The 17,624-nt window shown below is 33.0% G+C and overlaps 2 protein-coding genes across 8 annotated transcripts in view; one reads left to right on the top strand and one right to left on the bottom strand.

The window, feature by feature from the left end:
* Positions 1-13,465, bottom strand: part of LOC129751648 (retinol dehydrogenase 11-like) — a 31,992-nt gene extending 18,527 nt beyond the window's left edge. The window contains exons 1-2 of one of the 2 annotated variants that reach the window (XM_055747283.1): positions 13,395-13,465; positions 3,241-3,640 (exon numbers count right to left, since the gene is read on the bottom strand). In XM_055747283.1, coding sequence (XP_055603258.1) covers positions 3,241-3,329 — 89 coding nt within the window. In that variant the 5' untranslated portion in view covers positions 3,330-3,640; positions 13,395-13,465. Of the gene's footprint in view, positions 1-3,240; positions 3,641-13,223; positions 13,349-13,394 lie in introns of those variants that run through there. The other variant, XM_055747282.1, reaches the window with a different exon arrangement.
* The window catches only part of LOC129751644 (rho guanine nucleotide exchange factor 18), a 312,534-nt gene that overhangs the window by 110,456 nt on the left and 184,454 nt on the right, over positions 1-17,624 (top strand). The gene's annotated exons all lie outside the window — the stretch shown is intronic.

Here is a 17,624-nt window from a genome sequence, read left to right as displayed (position 1 = left end):
AAAAAATATAAAAAAAAAATTAAAAAAAAAAATAAAAAAAAAATAAAAAAAAAATAAAAAAAAACAAAAAATTTAAAGTTTTGAGTTTTGAGGACCACTGTGGGGCGATGAAATACATACAAAATAATATTGAAATTAAATATACGGGATTTTTCACGTAAACTGAGCTTCTGATGCATCACATCGATTCTACGTGTGCTTTGTATTAGCAACTGTTTTTCTGTATAACTGACACTCATTCATCTTTCCCGGTTTCCCCAGCCAGGCAATTACCAGAACCAAAATGGGTTGTGTTTATTTATGGCAACAGAAAATTATCACATCATCCTTACAAGGTTAACTATTTATTATTTGAATTTAATTATAATTATCCAACATTTGATTTTTTTTTTTAAGCAATTGATGTAATAAAAAAGGAAATTTGGCTCCGTAATACTAAAAGGTTTGAGCCGATTGAAATAGAAGAATAATTAAAATAAAAAATTATTTTTAATTTCCATAGGATTTTTCAAAACTTGTTAGCAAGAGATCCCGAGTCACTAAAGTTTAGTGAGAGTGAACGTGTGTGACGATGTGACGACAGTGGCCAATAGTTAAAATAAATTTTATTTACGATAAAATTTAAATTGTTCATTTTTATTTACCGTAATTGAAAACGGAAAAAAATAATAGGAAAGATCAAAACATCATTCCTATATTAAACATATTTCACGCAGCTTTCATCATCACATCGCGTTGAACTTATTAAAAATTCACGTTAGTTGTACGTGATGTTCACCAAGCAAAAATTCCTATTTGGGGAACGTTTAATTTTTTTATTCGTACAAGTTACGTGAAAATAAAAAAAAAACTTAAATGAATCTACCATAATGTCACCATTCTGTGTACAACACATTGCTTTTCAAATTTTGTATCAATAACCCCAATTTCCGTTTTTATCGTATTTTTTGTACATAAACCTCTACGAATGTGGCGATTCGGCTCGGTATTGAAATGGTTGAAATCAATGTTTAAGTAAATTTTATTTAAAAAAAATAGAACTATTACTAACATTACTGAAGGCAGTTCTTAAGCTTTCAGTAAATATTTTCACTTTTTCACTTTTTGAAGGCGGTGAAACAATTTGATTAACTTCTGCTTTTAGAAATAGCTAAGATAAATTTTGAATAAAAATTCATCTGAAATTTCCTTAAAATTCTCAAGTTTTTCCTAACAGTGACAAGTAAACCAAAATAAAAGCTCTCTTATTCTTTTCTAAGAAGTAAAATTGCTTTTGCTTTGCTTTTGCTTTGCTTTTGCTTTGCTTTTGCTTTGCTTTTGCTTTGCTTTTGCTTTGCTTTTGCTTTGCTTTTGCTTTGCTTTTGCTTTGCTTTTGCTTTGCTTTTGCTTTGCTTTTGCTTTGCTTTTGCTTTGCTTTTGCTTTGCTTTTGCTTTGCTTTTGCTTTGCTTTTGCTTTGCTTTTGCTTTGCTTTTGCTTTGCTTTTGCTTTGCTTTTGCTTTGCTTTTGCTTTGCTTTTGCTTTGCTTTTGCTTTGCTTTTGCTTTGCTTTTGCTTTGCTTTTGCTTTGCTTTTGCTTTGCTTTTGCTTTGCTTTTGCTTTGCTTTTGCTTTGCTTTTGCTTTGCTTTTGCTTTGCTTTTGCTTTGCTTTTGCTTTGCTTTTGCTTTGCTTTTGCTTTGCTTTTGCTTTGCTTTTGCTTTGCTTTTGGAGAAAGGTTAGTGTAATGAACGTCAAATATTGTATATGTATATATATATATATTTTTTTTAAAAATTCACGCTTCTTACCCAGACAACCAGAAGTCGTATATTATTTTTCAGATGATATCGTATGAATGCTATTTAAACTCATTTTCGTATATCTGCACCTACAATGTGCGGCCCATGCATATCCTTTATCGTATTTAAATGCATTGCATGTTTTTATTACGACAATTCGTATATATGCACCTACAATGTGCGTACCATACATATTCTTTGTCGTATTTAAATACATTGCATGATTTAATTACGGCAAAACAATCCAAATCAAAAATATGTGAGCTAATGTACCTATATGGCCTCCAAAATGATACGTATATACTGGTTTTGCTGCATTATACACTATATGTTTACACGTATATTTGCACGTATATTTGTGTTGCAAATTTGATATACCCACCAAATGGTTGTCTGGGTAGAATTAGTATTGCAAAATTAATTAAGCTATAGTGATTTTTGTGTCGAGCTATCAGTGCGGTCATATTATTGAAAAAAAGTCATCCATTTGCGATTAGCTTAGCCGATAAATTTTAAATTTCATTTCCTCTATAACAGAACAAGCTCCATAAAGCTGAGACTGAAAAACTTTTTTTTTGTTGAATTTTAGCAAATGTGTGCTGAAGCTGGAGCGAGTTTTTTGCACGGGATGCTATCTTTACCTACTACGTATATTACGACGCCGATAGATAAGATAGCGTCAATTTGTTATTACAGGCCCGATTTATTTGAACAGCTTCGGGAACAATCCTTTTGCGCAGAAAAACGGTGCGTAATGTACTTGAGGAACATCTTGATTGGAACAATGGTCGGTCACCTGTCGAAATTGATTTGAATCGTTTTAAATGAAGTGGTTTATTCAGTTTTTTCTGGCTTCTAGAAGATTTCTTTTTCACTATCTGTCGTATGCCAAAGGTAAGGCAAACAAGTTTAAGAAACCCGATTCGGATATTTATGACCGTCGTGTAAGGCAACCAATCCAAATTTTTAAGTTGAAATGCATTTCTAAACACTTCGGCATTAATTTGTTGATTTTTTAAAATAGTAGGCCTAATCTTTTATGCATGACATCAACATTCCCACCCAGGAATGAGCTGTACCCTGTTTTGATGGCAGTTTTCAATATTTGCGCAAGTTTAACGTACTGATATTAACATTTGTGGTAAACGTTAATTTTTTCAAACATTTCAAAAAGAAAAAAAAACTGAGTCGCAGTTGATACCGATTGCATCCGGATCGTGAGTGCGTGCTCTAAATCCTATACTTCATATTAATCACCGATCGTATATTTAGGTAATGCTTAAAAGTGCATGCCTGCATGGCTAATCACGCAATTAAACATGTTGTTTTTCACACACTATTCGTTTGATAGATTTTCTCACGCATCTGGGCGCTCCAGATCACGCGATCCCCTCCTTTAGCTAAGTATAGATTGGAAAAATACTGCCCCCTAGAATTACCTAAATTTTTCCTAGCGATTCTTACCTGAGAAAGTAGATGAGCGCGAAGGTGATGATGCCAGCGGCCAGACAGATGCTGACGATCATGAAGGTATCGTCGTACTTGGCGACCATCGTGTGCCCATCGAATCCGGCCGCTACTATGACCACGGTCCGGCCACGTGTGCCGTTGAGGAGCTCAATCTTGCGTATTCGCGTCGGCCCGGAGGAGGAGTCGGATGCAACAGAAGCTGCCGAAGCGGCTAGGTCGTGCAGTGCCGGAATCACTTTGGCAGCCGGGACAGCAACCGGTCCGGAATGAGAAATAAGGAAACAAAAAAAAGGTTTCGATCGTGGGTGGTCCAAGTGCGGGGCCCCTTCTAGTCACCGGCCACAACGTACAGCAGCTCCATGGACCCTCTTCCACCAGGGGGGCTGCTCAACATCTGCGGAAGTAGATGGAGTTTTGACTGAACTTTTTAGTTTTTTACATCACAGACACAGCCTAAGATCCTAAAATCTCAAAACTCAATGCATTTTTCATCTTCATATTCATCATTCGTTATATGAATGTCTATGTCCTTTTACGAATTCCATTTATAGAGTTTCACTTTTCAATTTACCGATACAATTGAAAACGTACAGTTTTCTTATTTATTTATTTATTTATTTTTATTTATTTTTTATTTATTTTCGAATTCAGAACTTGAACCAGAGCTCGTTGAAGTTTCAGAGATACAACGCTTTCAAAAATTAAATTCTACAAATTCCAATAGATAAGATATAAAACTTTGCAAAAGATTGCAAAATTATTTGACTTGAGGTTTTAAAAATATCAAAGTCAAAAATTCAATTTAGTTGGAATTTTCATAAAAATTTCGGCAAAATGCCCGTTTTTTGCAGTTTGGGAAAAATAATATTTTCATAACTTTTATCTCAAAATTCGAAACTACTAGATCAATAGTGGGAAAGATCACATGCGGGATATACATGGTGTTTCGATAGAAAGTCCAACAGTTGATCGGCAGAGCTCGATTGCACGTGTTGGCCGATTTCATCACGTTCACCGTGGTGAAGTTGGCTAACGCCCCGTCGTACTGAAGCGGAGATTGCAGGTTCAAGTCCTGTCGGTGAGCCCTTGTATCTTTTTCGAAAAATTTTATAACATTAGTATTGATTATAAAATAAGTTTTTTTGGAAGCCTTACACAGTAAACGAAAATTACCGAGTTCGGTAATTTTTTTACCGAAATCCTAAAATATGTAAATCGTTAAATTGTTCGGTAATTTATTCGGTAAAAAATAAACGAAAATCGGTAAATCCAATCTTGATTTACCGTTGTTCGTTTATTTTTTACCGAAAAAAATACCGAACAGTTTAACGATTTACACATGTTAGGATTTCGGTAAAAAAATTACCGAACTCGGTAATTTTCGTTTACTGTGTAGGTACGATTTAAATCTATCGATAAATTTTGACGAAAAAAAAATTGTTTTTAAATTTTTTTTCTTGATTTTTATAAAGTAATTTCTAGATTTTGACAAAATTTGCCCCGGGTCTTGCTCAAATTTTTGGTCGTCAATTTTCAAATCAAATGCCGGCTTTGCCAGGTTTTTATATAAAATTGCCAGATTACGTGCTGATAAAATTCTGTCAACCTTGTTTTAGCTCATCTATCGGTTCATGTATTGCTCTAACTTTTGGAGCATATAAACTTGAAATTGCACGCTGTCTGAAAATGCAAAAACGGCAAGTTGCTCAATTTTTCCAAAAAAATAAAAAATGATGATGAAAATAAGAAAAAGGGATCAAATATCCCCAATATCCCCTATATATAAAAATTAATTTCTGTCTGTCTGTTCCCTAAGACTCGGAAAACACTGATCCGATTTCAGTGAAACTTTGTAGGTGGGGCTATTGGAGGCCAGGGAAGGTTCGCATTATGTATTGAGACCCCTCCCTACCCATCACAGGAAGGAAGAAAGGGGACCTCCCAAAAAAAAGTCAAATGTTTGCATAACTCGAAACCGATCAAGCATATGGTACCAAACTTGGCACGGTAGTGTACTTGGGTACAAGAAATATTTCTATTACTATTTGAGACCAATACCTCTTTTCAGTAGGGAGATACGAAGTGCGAAGGAGATATCTCTTGCCTTTTTTTTCATATCTCAAAAATAATCCAGCAAATTGAACCAAATTTGGGATGGTATTAAGATACGATATTTTTTCCCTGAATATTTGGTATCCCTCTCCCCTTCTAGTGAGGAAATAGAAAGAGGTAAGGGTGTTCCTGTACAATTTTTGCATAACTCGAAAACTATTCAAGTAAATGGAACCAAATTTGGCACGGGAGAGTATTTCAATAAGAGAAAAATTTCTATCATTATTTGAGATCTCTCCCTTTATCCATTGTGCAGATAGGAAGAACATATTTGGCATGGAAGGTTATCTAAAAAAAAGGTTTCTATTAACATTTGATACCACTCCCTCCTTCCAGTGCACTGCTATCTGAGATCATTATCTGCGTAAAAGTAGAAAATAGTTTTTTAAAGCCATTTTAATAGCCGAAAAAATAGGGGATGTAAGAGGAGGATTTAATATTATTGTTTAAAAAAATATGGAAATAAAAATTGTTCAAATGTTCAAAAAAATCTTGCACTAAACAAAAACCGCCTTTCCAATTTTTTTCAGCATTTAATACTTTTTTTAAATGGAATAATTTTTACACAATAATGCTCCTAGCTTCAAAACACATGCATTGTATTCGAGAAAAAAATGGGTATTGTTGTGTTGATAAAGTTTTAAGAAAACATAAAACTTGTAGAGTTTCTAAAAAAAAAGTTATATGCGATAAATCGGTTTTTAGACCCGCCCTACTTTTTTAATCTTGAAAAAAAAAAACGTAGAATTATACCATTTCGTTGCACTACCTTGATATGTCAGGTTCAGCAAAGTTTCTTCGAAAGGTACAATCTATAGCTTTGTAAAACATTTCATTACTCTTTCTATTCACCATAAGAATACAGTATCACGAATTCCCATATTGACACGTGTTAATAATTTTCAGTAATGTTTTTTTACACTGATATACGCACCGCGTAAAAAAACCGTGTTAATACCCGAAAACCGTGTAAAAAACCGTGTGTATTCCCAAAAACCGTGTAAAAAAAGAACATTCAAATTCTGCAGCTCTGAAGTTCTGACACTTAAGACCTGAGACCTGAGACTTGAGACTTGAGACCTGAGAATTGAGAATGTAGACTAGAGACATGAGACCTGAGTTCAAGACCTGAGACTTGAGACTTTAGACATGACACCTGAGACCTGAGTCCAGGAACCTGAGATCTGATACATGAGACCTAAGACCTGAAGAATGAGACCAAAGACATGGGTCATTAGACCGGAGACCTGAGACTAGAAACCTAAGACATAAAACACGAGACCTGAGACATTGGACATGAGACCTAAGAAATGATACTTGAGACTTAAGACATGACACCTAAGACCTGAGACATGAGACATGAGACATGAGAAGACAAGAGACATGTAACATTAGAAATTAGACATGAGACCTGAGACCTGAGACCTGAGTCCTGAGACCTGAGACATGAGACATGAGAAATGAGACCTGATGCACGAGACAAGAGCCATGAAACATTAGACCTGAGACATGAGACTTTAGACCTGAGACAAGCTACTAGTGTTATTACCGCGAGAAATAAGTTAAGCTTCGATTTCAACTTGCGACCCCTCAAGCGAAAGGGATTGACTTGTAGGTGACGAAAAATAGTGTCGCCAGTTCACTAGTACAAGCTCCTAGTGTTAGTACCAGTAGAAATTAGATAAGCTCCGATTTCAACTTGCGACCCCTCTAGTGAAGGGTATTGACTTGTAGGTGGCGAAAAATAATGTCGCGAGGGGTCCCAAGTTGAAATCGGGGCTAAACTAATTTCTCGCGGTACTAACACTAGTAGCTTGTACTAGCAAAGTCGCAACACAATTTTTCGTCACCTACAAGTCAAACCCTTTCACTTGGACGGTTGAAAGTTGAAATCGGAGCTAAACTTATTTCTCGCGGTACTAATGCTAGTAGCTTGTCTCCAGTCTCAGGTCCAAAGTCTCATGTCTCAGATCTCAGGTCTCATATCCCAGGTCTCAAGTCTCAGGTCTCATGTCTCAGGTCTTATGTCTCAGGTTTCAGGTCTCGGGTCCCAGGTCTCAGGTCTCATGTATCATGTTCTTAGTCTCAGAGCTAAGATTTTCCAAACTTCAAAAAGATTCTAAGTGTTTTCCTTTGAAAAGGACTTAGAATATTATCTCTCAAATACCGTGTTAATGAGAGCATCAGTTTTGATCATTGTGAATGTGCTGTCAATCCTAGACACCATTCTTTTGACCTCTGGACAAAATTGATGGCCTCGGTCAATCACGGAGTAGCAACCATTGGCGATGTGGAATCATTTCTACTGAGCCACGCTTGTGATCATGGTTTTCGAAATGCTTTTATTGTAGGAAATAAGAGATACGCAATGATATTATTGATTGATAATTAAAAGAAGGATACATTTTTTCAAAGAAAATCATTTTGTAAAAATTAGTAATGCAGCATTTCGAGTTCAATGATTCAGGTGGATGTGAGTAGTCAATCAAGCTAAGCTAAGCTAAGCTATCTCTCAAATACCGTGTTAATTCCCTAAAACCGTGTAAAAAAAGCCGTGTAAAAAAAGCCGTGTAAAAAAACCGTGTCCTTGGTGTACTTTTTTAATAGAAAGCGCTTGTTGTTATATGAAGAAACTTTGGAGAAGAAATGATTTGTCTAAAACGCACCGGTTTTGCGTTATTGATTTTGTTTCGCTAAATTTTTGATCTAAACTAGGTAAATACTGTGCAGTGGGGAGATAGGAAACAGGAATTGGCTCCTTTACAATTTTTTGTATAACTTAAGAACTAATCAAGCAAATGGAACCAAATTTTTCATGTGATACGAGAAATGGTTATATGATTATTTGAAATATCTCCATTCTTCCATTGGGGATAAAGGAAGGGAGGACTCGAGAGCTAATCTAAGAAATGGAACCAAAATTCACATGGAAAAGTATTGGGGCACGAAAAATGGTTCTATTATTATTTGAGACATATCCCTTCTTCCAATAAGTACATAGGAAAGGGGCCTAATACAATAGACTGAGTCGATTTGGGGTCATTTTTGAATTTCCCAAACCCTGGGGTCTAAAAAGCTTCGTCTTGGTCCAAAACTCATCCATGATTTTTTGCAGAATTTTTAAATTTTCCAAAGGAAATTTTCCGCTAAACAACTTTTTCGAACACCGTAACTTCGTATCTTATTAGACAAAAAAAGTTATTAGCTCTTCAACAGGTGTATGTCTTTCCGCATTGATAAACAATAAATTCAATTGACATCACCTTTGGAAAATTTATAAATTGGCACAAAAACCATCAGCTGACTTGGCTCCACAGGAGAAACAAAAATGATGTTGATTTTTCAGTACAAAATATTCAATTTTCCCATACAAACATAAAAGTTCAAATTAACTCATATAAACATTACTTAAAAATTCTGCAAAAAATCATGGATGAGTTTTGGACCAAGACGAAGCTTTTTAGACCCCAGGGTTTGAGAAATTAAAAAATGAGCCCAAATCGACTCAGTCTACTAATACAATTCTGTTGCCAAAAAGAAAAGGAGTTGAAGGAAGGAGGGGGTTCCATATTGTTTTGTTGTATCATTAAAGAACTTATCAACCAAATGGAACCAAATCTGATATGAGAAGGTTTTTGAAACGAAAAAAGGTTATGGGTTCTATTACATAAGACGAGTCACGAGTCATTTTACTCGATTGACCCATTTTGGCATTATAGTAGTCGAATCGAGTCAAAATTCAGTCGAGTAGCTCGACTGAGTCGACTGCTTGAAAGTTCGTGAGTCAGCTGTCACGATTAAGCGAGCCAAGTTGGTTTTGATCTGGTCCTGCAGCAGAGGTGCCAGGTGTCCTGATTTATCAGGATTTGTCCTGTTTTTGAACTGACTGAGAAAACTGCATGCCTCGTGGATTTTACGGTACCGTTTCCTGAGAGCTGCATCGAATTCGCCAAAATGCTTTAATTAGTTAATGGTAAATATTTTTTGTCTTTTGTTTTGATTTTCGTTCGATTTCCATATTTCTTTTATTGTAGACCCCTGGGCAGTGGGCAGATGGGGTTAAAATAATCGAAATCGAGAGCTGATCCTCGGCAAGAACCTATATCGGAGAATGCTGACAGCAGCACCCCAAATGTGGGGCGCGCAGCACGCAACAGCAGGACCTTTCCGGGATAGTGCTAGCAGCAGCCAAATAATATTCCCAATAATGTGTGGTTCGAAAAGAACGTAACAACTGAATCCTTCCGGGAGAGTACTAGCAGAGTTTGGCCTGTTATGTCCCGAACAACTTAACTTTATTACTACAACCTGTAAAAAGCAGTAAAACACACTCATGCATGCACACACACACACACACACACACACACACACACACACACGCACAGAATCTTGTGAAATTTTAAATAAAAACACTTATTTTCATTTCCCAATCTATAGCATTGATGCATGGTATGGTTAAGTTTTATTGAGGAATATTTTCCATCTTTCTAATTTAACGATTAATTCGAAAGCATAGGAAGTTGTCTTTGTTTCAAAAGGATTAATTTTGGCTTTGTACACACGGATAAAAAACTCTATAGGTTGTTATCAAAATTCGTATGGTTGGCTCATCTATATCACATATTTTTGGTTGAACCCATAATATTGTTTAATCAACATCGATAACTACAAACAAACTAGCGTTTATGTAAAGTTGATTTGGCTGTAGAGGATTTCTCAACCGCATATCGCTAAAATAATTCAACAGCTTGTAGATTTGGCTATATATTCCTAGTCTACATTATAATATCTGATAGTTATTTTTTTAATATCACTGATGCTTGACTGAGCTTGAGTTTGTAAAGTAAATTGTCCGACTTAGAGGAAAAAAAAGCCAGTAGTTATTTCTCGTGGAAGAAATCAACCAACACGAAGCGGAAAGGTAAATATGATTTATTTTTTTAAAGTTGATTTTGTTTTCAATTTTTTTTAAAATATTTTCAGATGTGTGGGTGCATTTTGACCCTCGAGGGCCTATCCGGAAGGTGAAATAATAAACAGCGATGAATAAGATCATATCACGTAAGTTACATAGTTTTCTTTATTTATCACTATCATATTTTATTTTATTTTATTTCAGGGCGGCGGCAGTTCAACTTCCACCGAAAAAAACAATAACAGCATTTTGTTCGAGGGCCATGGCGGCGGCTCCCCCAGCAGAAGCAAAAAAAAAACAATGACATTAAAATTCATGCCATTGATCGTGTAATTAAAATGAAAAATAAAATAGAATTGTTTCATATTAAAAAGAACCACAATGCATTTTATCTGTTCAAATTAATTTTATTAATATTTTGAATCAACGATTTCCCACGTTCACGGGGAGCAGCATGTACAGTAGAAACAGCCATACGAATGATTGAATGAAAATTCCTGTTGGATTCTTAGCATCGATGCGATCGCTAAATCAACCATTTATCCTTTTGTAGCGAAGTATCATCTGATTGTTGTTTTGATCGTTTTTTCGGGTCAGAACCAAACAACCATATTTATGTTCATGCAGGCTCGTAAAATAACTGATAAATCTATAATTTTTTCTCCGTGCAGCCACAAAAACAATTTCTGTTCAAAAAATTAATGAAAGGTTTGTGTATAAGAATATTACCATTTATTTTAACTTATCATAAGTAAAAATAAATTATTTGATACAATTAATAAAATAAGTAAAACAATCTCCATCGTTTATGGAATTTTTCTAGGTCATGACTTTGATATCACAATATCAGGCCTCTCGAAAATCAGGACAAATCCTGAAAGATCAGGACACCTAACACTCCTGCTGATATTTGACATGAGGAAATATTTCAAGCGGTTTTAAAAATGTCAACATGACAGTAGCCATTCGAGCAGTTTCACTCGACTTCCATAATACGACATTTTGCTCGACTCGTCAGTGACTGGAGTCGAGTCGAGTTGCTCGTTTTATGAAATAGGCCCCTATGGTTATTAGAAACGCCTACCTCCTTCAAGTAGTGGAGGATGGGAAGGGAAAAAGGGGGCATACCATAAAAAATTTTACGCGTTAATCGAGTGAGATGTTATTTGTACTGCAATTCGAAATTCGAAACATTTTTAAAAAATTCCTTAAATTTGCTTTATTTATAGAAGGTGTAGCAAAGCACACCTGGTCAGCAAGTAACAACATAAAAAAGGAATTTTACTGTGTCACTGAGCATTGATGTATCGTTGCGTGATAACATTTTTAAGTTCACGCCTCGTTCATTTCAATAAATCTTTCATCCAATAAGAAGTATTCATAAAACAAAAAACATAAACCAGATATCTGGCATCTCTGCGCCTCAAAAAAGTGATGACGCACGCAACGCACGTTTTAATGAAAAAGAAAATATCACTTTATATTAAAATCTTGAATTCGGTGTTGCAAAATATCGTGCTTTTTATCACCCTTACTTAAATCGTGTATTACGATTGAAATTTTGCTTTTAAATTGTGCCTTATGATTATTTTGTCTTACGATATTTTTTAAATTGTATTTTAAGAGAAAATGTTTAATCTCTTTGAAATCTGACTTTTCAACTTAGAAATTTTTTTTTCAACCGACCTGCAAGTCGAGGGATTTAATTTTGTTCAATTTTTAATTTTCAGGTATGTTTTATCAATAAGCAGAAATTTATAAAAGTATAAAGAAGTAAAAAAATATTTTTTTGATTTGCATGTTAACACATTGTGAACCAATTACGAGATAAATATCCCGTTTTTTTTTCGCTCGTCACAAGTGTGCTACACTCAGAAGCATAACTCAAATATTAAATATTTAATAATTAAACTATCTTAGACAAAATTAAACACAACACTTGCTGCCGTAACTTAGAGAAGCTTAATTTGTTGGATTTGGTTCAATAACTTCTGAGATAGATGTAATGTGCCGAATTTCGCTTTTTTCTCGGATTAGATTAATGGTAAAATCTTTACCAAGCTCTTGTTTTGAAATTTGAATAATAAAAAATTAGGATGAAAGTTGTTAAATCAATAAGAGAGTTGAATTTCATTTCATTCATTCTCTACTATTTTACTTATGATGAAAATATTGAAATTACAATGTAGGCTTGAGATATCATAATCTGAATTATAATTATTCATGTAAATCACCGGATACTAAATAAAGAACTTTGTATCAAGTTTTCGTGAATCGGGGCTTTTATCTCTCTCGATGTTCAACGATGTTTTATTTTTATAGACAAATTCCTAACAGATTCGGTTACGCGTTGAGCCCCATTTAATTCAATCTGTTGTTTTAACTCATCGCGCCTATTGACTCTTCTAATTGTCAGAACAAGTTCACTTTCTCAGCCAGCTTATCAGAGATTGTTTTCGCTTGCCGTGCCGGGCGCAATTTGCATAATCGAAGATTTTATCTCACTTCACTTCAATTACAGCTGAAACGCATCTCTACCCAATCCCGATGCCCATGCATGCACGTTCACTTCTATCACTTCTAATGAATCTTCCCGTTTTAGCAATTCGCGCAACAAAACATCCGTTTCTTCCTCCCGGCCAAAAGTATTCATCATCATTAGCGCATTTTCCAACATTTGTTTTATGATTTTTTGTGAGCACAACATTTATAATTAAATTTGGTCACGTTCTAGCCACTTTATGACGCGATGCGAAAATTAACGGTTCTTCTTGGAGCTTTCTTCTTCTCAATTGTTCTAAACACTCTTTTGCAACGTTATTGAAATTTTTCCCTTTCTGATTGATCTACTTTTAGTTACACTAGATTAACTTCAAATCACTTAATCAAAACATCGCTATCGATAGCATTTTTCCGAGGGTCACAAACCCAATTGCCCAAAACCAATTACCCGGAAGGCAAGTTTCCAGAACCGGAAGTAGATAATAGTGTGGAACAGCACAGAAAAAAAACCGCGGCGGCAAAAGTTTCGATACGCAAACGGCGTTATTTATTAGTGCTGCTGTTACTACAATATTTCTAGCCCCGATTTAGTTAGTGTATTCAAAAGAACAATCCTCACCGGAACGCGGCAGCCTTACTAATAATCGCGAAACCGAACGCAAAACCGCCCTTGCGCCAAGCTGAAACATCGACGCTTGACGCGTCTCGACGCTCGGTGGCGCACTTTCGAGCTTAAGCTGGGTCTGGAGCACGTGTTAGGACAATCAAAAACTAAATTTTTCTTTTTTGTTTTCAGATTTCTAACATTAGAATTCAGATTCCGAATTTCGTTAGAAATATTTAATTTTGACACTAAAGGAAATTTTTAACCTCAAATGGTCCTGCGATTTTCGACACGTCCTGAGGCGTAAGTCGGCTCGTGGCGCAAAGCGCTCTACTGCCGAAATGAGTCGCGTATTTCGGCTCAAATCGCCTAGCTAGCAGTCGTCGTTGTCAGTGTCGGATTAACACGTGTGTGCTCAAATTACAGGTGCTGAGCGCTCGTCAAATCCCGCGAGAACTTCCTCTGTCTGGACAGATTAAAGCGGTACTCATACTCGTATGTATGTAGGTAGTACATGTTGTTAATGCTACCGGAGTTTATCATTCGGAACATGTGTACTGGATGGTTGTTTTTTTTATTGTTTTAGATCATCTAATTCGAATTAGATTCACTCTTCAATATGTGTATTGTATCCATTCAAAATCAAATCCAGACAGTGCTGTATATGGTGAAATGAATCGAACATCAACATCGACTAGCTGTTGTTATTTTAATTTTTAATGTCAAATTTCGTTATAAAAAAAATAACAGTTCTGTTTGTACAACATAAGAAATTTTTTTTTTAAATGGTTAAAACTTTACGCTGACTGAATTTTGTTTTAATCACATTTTCTAATTGAAAGTGGAGGGTAATGTAATAGATTGATCAAAAATTAGTTTTTGTTTGCCTTTTTCAACTGAACAGAAAAAGGAAACAGATCCAATAAAAAGAAAGGATAAAAAATGCGAAAAAAATAAAGCAAGTAAGTCAAAAAGAAAAAAAGAAAGTATAAATGCAAAAAAAGGAAGAGATATCAGAGAATCGATAAAGATAATAAAAGAAACAAGGAGGAAAGAAGAAAATCAAGAAAAATGACAAAAAACATTACAAAAATGGCACAGGAGATAAAATAATAAAAATAGACAAAAAAGACAAAAAAAGACAAAAAAGACAAAAAAGACAAAAAAGATAAAAAAGACAAAAAAGACAAAAAAGACAAAAAAGACAAAAAAGACAAAAAAGACAAAAAAGACAAAAAAGACAAAAAAGACAAAAAAGACAAAAAAGACAAAAAAGACAAAAAAGACAAAAAAGACAAAAAAGACAAAAAAGACAAAAAAGACAAAAAAGACAAAAAAGACAAAAAAGACAAAAAAGACAAAAAAGACAAAAAAGACAAAAAAGACAAAAAAGACAAAAAAGACAAAAAAGACAAAAAAGACAAAAAAGACAAAAAAGACAAAAAAGACAAAAAAGACAAAAAAGACAAAAAAGACAAAAAAGACAAAAAAGACAAAAAAGACAAAAAAGACAAAAAAGACAAAAAAGACAAAAAAGACAAAAAAGACAAAAAAGACAAAAAAGACAAAAAAGACAAAAAAGACAAAAAAGACAAAAAAGACAAAAAAGACAAAAAAGACAAAAAAGACAAAAAAGACAAAAAAGACAAAAAAGACAAAAAAGACAAAAAAGACAAAAAAGACAAAAAAGACAAAAAAGACAAAAAAGACAAAAAAGACAAAAAAGACAAAAAAGACAAAAAAGACAAAAAAGACAAAAAAGACAAAAAAGACAAAAAAGACAAAAAAGACAAAAAAGACAAAAAAGACAAAAAAGACAAAAAAGACAAAAAAGACAAAAAAGACAAAAAAGACAAAAAGACAAAAAAGACAAAAAAGACAAAAAAGACAAAAAAGACAAAAAAGACAAAAAAGACAAAAAAGACAAAAAAGACAAAAAAGACAAAAAAGACAAAAAAGACAAAAAAGACAAAAAAGACAAAAAAGACAAAAAAGACAAAAAAGACAAAAAGACAAAAAAGACAAAAAAGACAAAAAAGACAAAAAAGACAAAAAAGACAAAAAAAGACAAAAAAGACAAAAAAGACAAAAAAGACAAAAAAGACAAAAAAGACAAAAAAGACAAAAAAGACAAAAAGACAAAAAAGACAAAAAAGACAAAAAAGACAAAAAAGACAAAAAAGACAAAAAGACAAAAAAGACAAAAAGACAAAAAAGACAAAAAAGACAAAAAAGACAAAAAAGACAAAAAAGACAAAAAAGACAAAAAAGACAAAAAAGACAAAAAAGACAAAAAAGACAAAAAAGACAAAAAGACAAAAAAGACAAAAAAGACAAAAAAGACAAAAAAGACAAAAAAGACAAAAAAGACAAAAAAGACAAAAAAGACAAAAAAGACAAAAAAGACAAAAAAGACAAAAAGACAAAAAAGACAAAAAAGACAAAAAAGACAAAAAAGACAAAAAAGACAAAAAAGACAAAAAAGACAAAAAGACAAAAAAGACAAAAAAGACAAAAAAGACAAAAAAGACAAAAAAGACAAAAAAGACAAAAAAGACAAAAAAGACAAAAAAGACAAAAAAGACAAAAAAGACAAAAAAGACAAAAAAGACAAAAAAGACAAAAAAGACAAAAAAGACAAAAAGACAAAAAAGACAAAAAAGACAAAAAAGACAAAAAAGACAAAAAAGACAAAAAAGACAAAAAAGACAAAAAGACAAAAAAGACAAAAAAGACAAAAAGACAAAAAAGACAAAAAAGACAAAAAAGACAAAAAAGACAAAAAAGACAAAAAAGACAAAAAAGACAAAAAAGACAAAAAGACAAAAAAGACAAAAAAGACAAAAAAGACAAAAAAAGACAAAAAAGACAAAAAAGACAAAAAAGACAAAAAAGACAAAAAAGACAAAAAAGACAAAAAAGACAAAAAAGACAAAAAAGACAAAAAAGACAAAAAAAAACAAAAAAGACAAAAAAGACAAAAAAGACAAAAAAGACAAAAAAGACAAAAAAGACAAAAAAGACAAAAAAGACAAAAAAGACAAAAAAGACAAAAAAGACAAAAAAGACAAAAAAAACAAAAAAAACAAAAAAGACAAAAAAGACAAAAAAGACAAAAAAGACAAAAAAGACAAAAAAGACAAAAAAGACAAAAAAGACAAAAAAGACAAAAAAGACAAAAAAGACAAAAAAGACAAAAAAGACAAAAAAGACAAAAAAGACAAAAAAGACAAAAAAGACAAAAAAGACAAAAAAGACAAAAAAGACAAAAAAGACAAAAAAGACAAAAAAGACAAAAAAGACAAAAAAGACAAAAAAGACAAAAAAGACAAAAAAGACAAAAAAGACAAAAAAGACAAAAAAGACAAAAAAGACAAAAAAGACAAAAAAGACAAAAAAGACAAAAAAGACAAAAAAGACAAAAAAGACAAAAAAGACAAAAAAGACAAAAAAGACAAAAAAGACAAAAAAGACAAAAAAGACAAAAAAGACAAAAAAGACAAAAAAGACAAAAAAGACAAAAAAGACAAAAAAGACAAAAAAGACAAAAAAGACAAAAAAGACAAAAAAGACAAAAAAGACAAAAAAGACAAAAAAGACAAAAAAGACAAAAAAGACAAAAAAGACAAAAAAGACAAAAAAGACAAAAAAGACAAAAAAGACAAAAAAGACAAAAAAGACAAAAAAGACAAAAAAGACGAAAAGACAAAAAAGACAAAAAAAGACAAAAAAGACAAAAAAAGACAAAAAATACAAAAAAAGACAAAAATAACAAAAAAGACAAAAAAGACAAAAAAGACAAAAAAGACAAAAAAGACAAAAAAGACAAAAAAGACAAAAAAGACAAAAAAGACAAAAAAGACAAAAAAGAAAAAAAAAGACAAAAAAGACAAAAAAGACAAAAAAGACAAAAAAGACAAAAAAGACAAAAAAGACAAAAAAGACAAAAAAGACAAAAAAGACAAAAATGACAAAAATGACAAAAATGACAAAAATGACCAAAATGACCAAAATGGCCAAAATGACCAAAATGACCAAAATGACCAAAATGACCAAAATGACCAAAATGACCAAAATGACCAAAATGACCAAAATGACCAAAATGACCAAAATGACCAAAATGACCAAAATGACCAAAATGACCAAAATGACCAAAATGACCAAAATGACCAAAATGACCAAAATGACCAAAATGACCAAAATGACCAAAATGACCAAAATGACCAAAATGACCAAAATGACCAA

The sequence above is a fragment of the Uranotaenia lowii genome, chromosome 3 (genome assembly GCF_029784155.1).
Source record: "Uranotaenia lowii strain MFRU-FL chromosome 3, ASM2978415v1, whole genome shotgun sequence".
In the NCBI taxonomy this organism is placed as follows: domain Eukaryota; kingdom Metazoa; phylum Arthropoda; class Insecta; order Diptera; family Culicidae; genus Uranotaenia; species Uranotaenia lowii.
Note: the sequence above shows the minus strand (reverse complement) of the source record. Positions and strands in the feature narration are given on the sequence as shown.